At 53.9% G+C, this 5,157-nt stretch overlaps 1 protein-coding gene across 1 annotated transcript; it reads left to right on the plus strand.

The window, feature by feature from the left end:
• The first annotated feature begins 1,905 nt into the window (after positions 1 to 1,905).
• LOC145718277 (cell adhesion molecule CEACAM4-like) lies at positions 1,906 to 4,397 on the plus strand. The gene is made up of 5 exons (XM_081809748.1): positions 1,906 to 1,929; positions 2,023 to 2,306; positions 3,276 to 3,331; positions 3,654 to 3,685; positions 4,095 to 4,397. The coding sequence occupies exons 1-5, from the start codon at positions 1,906 to 1,908 to the stop codon at positions 4,167 to 4,169; spliced, it is 471 nt and encodes a 156-aa protein (XP_081665874.1). The 3' UTR covers positions 4,170 to 4,397.
• Positions 4,398 to 5,157: the final 760 nt, after the last annotated feature.

Raw genomic sequence — 5,157 nt, forward strand, 5'->3', positions numbered from 1 at the left:
TGACGGCAACTGGAGGCTCACTCCGTGTTTACTCTAGAACCATATGACCTGCATCAACAATCAGAGGCAGAATGATCCGGCCGACCCCCAGATGCCCAGTCCTCACCTCCCTGTGCTGGACTTGAGATCTGATTTTTTCATGGTGTGTTCCTGTCTCTCCCACTGGGGTGTCAGGGAAAAAATTTGCCTTGTCCTCCTGACTCTACACCTGAAATCAGCACAGGGTCCACGTGTAACAAACTCGGTTGCTCTTGCTTAGGAGGGAAGGAGTGAACAGTGTGGGAGTCTCTCCCGCTGGAGGGCAGGGAGCCTGTGTGGCCAGACCTCCTAGGATCCTGCACCCAGGACACCTCTCTGAAGAGGATCATTAATTCATTCACCACCCCTGCTTCCTGTTCATCTCCTTGCTCTCTGCTTGGTCATTGGTCTCAGCTCTTCCTGATGATAACAATGTTGCTGGACACATGGGCTAAGACGTTCCTGGTGCTGATACTACAGAGATGTCCAGGCAGAGCAGACACATGACTGAGGGTCAGAGGGGGAGGTAAGGGCCTCTCCTTATAGATCGTCACCTGAACAAAGACACTCATCCTTCTGTAGACAGCAGGGGCATCCTCTGGGGCACATTTACACATCTCGCTGGGGCCCTGGGAATGGCTGGCATCTCAGAGGAAGGAGTGTGACCCAAGGCCCCAGGCCCATTCTCATTCCATCACCTTCTGTGTTTCCCCACAGAGCCAGTGGCCCAGCCCACTGTCCAGGCCTACAACACTATAGTCACAGAAGATAAGGACTCTGTGGTCCTGACCTGCTCCACAAATAACACTGGGGTCTCCATCCACTGGTTCATCAATGGCCAGAGTCTGAAGCTCATGGAGAGGATGAAGCTGTCCTAGGACAACAGCACCCTCACCATACTCCCTGTCAGGAAGGAGGATGCCGGGAATTACCAGTGTGAGGTCTCCAACCCAGTTAGTTGCAGCAAAAGTGACTCCATCAGGCTGGGTGTGAGCTGTGAGTGACCCTCAACCTCTCCTCCTCCTCCCTGTATATTTCACTGGCAGGGGGTGTGTAATAGATGCAGGCCCGTAGGCGGTGGGAGCCTCCTTCAGAGCCTCTAGGACAATGTGGATAGAATTCCCTGGAATTAGATGAATCTTGTTAGCATCTTGTTAGCATCTGATATGTACCAGCTGTTGGAACTCAGGCAAGATGCTCAACCTCCTGAGCCTCAGTCTCCTCATCTCTAAAACTGGAAAGAACAGCTAGATCTTAGGGCTGTTGTGAGGGTTGTTAATATGAATTCATGAGATGAAATCCTGAGACGCATCATACACAGAATCAGGCTCAATCAAATTTAGTAGCTATTGTTCTTTTGTTATTAACGTTTTTGTTACTAGCTGTAATATCTCGGGGAATTGGGATTAAGTATTGTGTGATCACATTACAACTCTCTGACCTTCACTGATTTACTAAAGCCCTTTACATACTCGGATGTTCATTTTGCACAGTAGGGGGTGACACCTGCCCCCTCATGGGCAGGGACAGCAGCAGATGAGATAAACATAAAGCATTTCCCACGTGCCTGGCACAGAGCTGACCTCAAAAGCAGTCAGCTAATGTTATTCTCTTTAATTAGTGTTGAGTGGACAGGTAGGGGCCTCCCTCTAAGAACATTGATAGTAGGGGAGCCTGGTTGGCTCAGTCATTGAGCGTCTGCCTTCAGCTCAGGTCATGGTCCCAGGGTCCTGGGATCGAGCCCCGCATCGGGCTCCCTGCTCAGCAGGAAGCCTGCTTCTCCCTCTCCCACTCCCCCTGCTTGTGTTCCCTCTCTCGCTGTGTCTCTCTCTGTCAAATAAATAATATCTTAAAAAAAAAAAAAGAACATTGATAGTAATGGAAAGGATGACCCAGGGGAAGAGGCATAATGTGAGAGGAAAATGAACAGGACACTGGCACTGGCCCGAGGGTGGGGGCACAACATGAGGATTCAAGCAAGTCCAGGGTTTCCCTGAGGAACAGAAACAATGCAGCGGTCGAGGGGGTGGGACATGGTGGTCACAACACACACACCACCCAGACCTCAGTGGCCTTTCCTTCCTTCTGAACCAGACCCTTCCCCTACGGCCCCTCCTGGCTTCTGATTTGACCTGGGACTCATTCCCCTCCCTTTTTCTTCTTATTTCAGATGAAAGAAGCACCACAGGCCTCCCTGTGGGGTCCATCGTTGGCATTGGAGTCGGGGTCCTGGTCGGACTGGCACTGGCGGCCGCCCTGGGTTGTCTCCTGCTCCGCACAAGGACTGGAAGATACGATGGCATTTCCCACACACTGATCCTGTCCCCCAGCTGACCCTGGGCCAGGAGGGGACCCCATCCTGACCTAGGATTCTGGTCTGGCTCTTCCAGGCCGCCGAACAGCCCTCTGAATTTTCCCTCTCATTCCATCTGGCTCCTTCCTAACCAGCTGCTGACCAGTGAATCCTTCAAATGTTCCTCAGTTATAAATTAGGGACAACTAGGAAACAGCCCATCATGGTTTTCCTGGTTCAACTGGCAAACCTACAGTGGTGCTGACAGGACTAAGTGCTTGGTAAATGGCACCTCCCATGGTTTATTTATGTCTACATGCCCTGTGAGGGAGAGTTAAACCTCAGGATCTGAGGCTGGTCCTGGTCAAGGTCACACAATGGAGAGTAGAAGAGCCTGACAGTCCAGGTGAGTTCATCCCCCAAATGGCAGATGCAGGAACCACAGCCCCTGATCTGTGAGAGCAGAGAACCTGGGCTCGGCCAGGGGGAGGTCCTGGAATGTCCTTTATGCCTCTTGTCCAGGCAGATGGAGATAGAGGACGGGCTGCCGTCACATTTCAGCATCTCCTGGCCTGAGGGGGCGAGGGTCTGGCCACAGCAGGGGCACCACATTCAGGGATCCAGCTTACCTGGGGCTCCCCAACTGTCCTGCACACGTAGCTGCAGGCTTGACCCTTCCACTCAGACAAACCCTCATGTTTGATTCCTTTCCTGGGTCCTCCATTCTTTTTCTGCACACTTTCTCCTAGATGCCCATCAGCCTGAGTGTCTTCCCCTCTGGGCCGAGGACATGCTCCAAAGGCTTTCCTTATCCCCTCTCCTGGGCCTGTCCTCTCCTAATCAGCACTGGTGGAGAGAGGGGGTCTCTAACCCCTGCCTGGAATGAGGATCCTGCTTGTCCCCTGCTCTGACACCAAAGCTGTGACCTCTCCCTGCACCCCTCACACGTAAGCCTGATCTTTCCTAGGGCCAGTGGCTGGCGTGATCTCAGAGAGCTCTGTTGCCCAGCATCCACCCCCTGTGAGTATCTTCAGCGTGGGTGGGACCCGGAGCCCCGAAGTCCTGCCCACATTGTCCACTCCTGCCAGTCGCTCCCCAGGGCCTCTGACCCTTTCTATGTGGCTTCAGCTCAGGGGACCTCAAATGGCCATACACCCCGACCTGTGGAATCTAGGTCATAGGTCAGCACCTTGACCTCACGGGCCCTAACATGGCCAGTGGGTCTGTCCCTGGGAGGTGCTCCTGCTTCCCTGTTCTCTGAGAGCTGAGGACCTGTCCCCTCCTGGAGGGTGGCCCCAAGCTTCTTCACAGCCCTGGTGCTAACTCCTGTCTCTGTGCCCAGGCCATGGTCCAGCCTGCAGCTCCGCATCCCCGGTAAGCCCACCCCCTGCACCACTCTTTCCACTGGGGTCCAGGCTGTGCAGACTCAAGGCAGAGCAACCAGCCAATTCAGCAGCACAGAGCAGACCTTGCTTCCCTCAGAGTAGCCAGGACAAGGCAAGCCCTGTTTTGGCCAGGATTGGACCCTCTTCAGGGGCAGGACCACCCCCCAGCATGTCCTGAGTTGTCCCTGCTCCCCTGAGCTGGCCAAAGGAGAACCCTGGAGTCCAGCCAGGGGCAGGGCGGGCACTGGGAGCATCAGCCAGGGGTCCTGGGCAGTGGTCGGGGCCTGGGGTGTGGGTCAGCAGGCTTGGAGAAGGCTGCTCCAGAGGCAGAAGTGGTCACTTCTGTAGAGAAATGACGCTGCCTCTTTGACTACCAATACCCATTGTCTCCTGTTTAGGACTCCCTGCCCAGCCCCACCACAGCCATTCCCATCTACCAGGTGAGTGTGGTCAATGACTGCTCTGGTCCCTGAAGCCCAAGGGGGCCGAAGATCTGCGCCCATCCTGCCCCTGGCTGTGTTTTCAGGTTCAGGAAACAGGAGAGCAAGGGGGACAGGGCATTGTCCTGGAGGAAGGAGGGGCCTGGGGCAGACACCTACCACACAGCCAGGCTCCCAGAGAGCAGCCCAGGTGGGCCTAGAACCTGAAAGTCACCCAGAAATGTTCTAAGAAGATGACAGGGGCTCAGAGGCCTCTTCTTCTTTTACAGGAATTACGACACCCCAACACAAACATTTATTGCCAGATCAACCACAAAGCAGAAATGGCTTCTTAGTTTCCCCTGGGAACTGCTCCTTCCAGGGCCCTCCTGGGACCCCAGACTCTAGGTGGAGTCAGGAGCTGCAGCCTGAGCCAGAGAACTAGCTCTAAGCCCTGAAGATATTCAGGGACATGGACCCAGGGTCAGGTCCCTCCTGATTTCTGGAGACCCCAACAGGCTGCCCTGAACCCAGGACAAAGGCCCCCATTTCCCAGGAAGTGGGGGTTCCCAGGGAAAGTGTCCTGACCCCTGGCCCACCAGGGATGATCTGAAAGGATCTGAATAAAGAGGACTCATCCCCTCCTTGGCCCTTTTTTTGGTGAATGGTAATTTCTCTTAGCAGAAATTTCCCCAGGGGCACCTGGCTGGCTCAGTCAATAGAGCATGCTACTGTATTTTTTTTTTAATGTTTTATTTATTTATGTGAGGGAGAGGGAGAGCAAGAGAGCACAAGAAGGGGGAATGGGAGAGGGAGAAGCAGACTTCCACTGAGCAGGGAGCCCGATGGGAGGCTTGATCCCAGGACCCTGAGATCATGACCATAGCTGAAGGCAGATGCTTAACCAACAGAGCCACCCAGGTGCCTGGAGCATAAAACCCTTGATCTTTGGATCATGAATTTGAGCCCCATGTGTGACATAGAATTTAGTTTAAAAAAATAGTAAAGTGGTCTCAAGAGACCCCTACTAGGTCATTCCTTG

Source organism: Leptonychotes weddellii, unplaced genomic scaffold (genome assembly GCF_054177405.1).
Source record: "Leptonychotes weddellii isolate Sample4059 unplaced genomic scaffold, ASM5417740v2 HiC_scaffold_13171, whole genome shotgun sequence".
Taxonomy (NCBI): domain Eukaryota; kingdom Metazoa; phylum Chordata; class Mammalia; order Carnivora; family Phocidae; genus Leptonychotes; species Leptonychotes weddellii.

Coding starts and splice junctions, on each gene's coding strand:
- LOC145718277 (XM_081809748.1), top strand. CDS start 1,906: ATGACCCAGGGGAAGAGGCATAAT. Junction 1,930..2,022: donor CCCAGGGGAAGAGGCATAAT/GTGAGAGGAAAA, acceptor CCTGAGGAACAG/AAACAATGCAGCGGTCGAGG. Junction 2,307..3,275: donor CTGCTCCGCACAAGGACTGG/AAGATACGATGG, acceptor CCTGATCTTTCC/TAGGGCCAGTGGCTGGCGTG.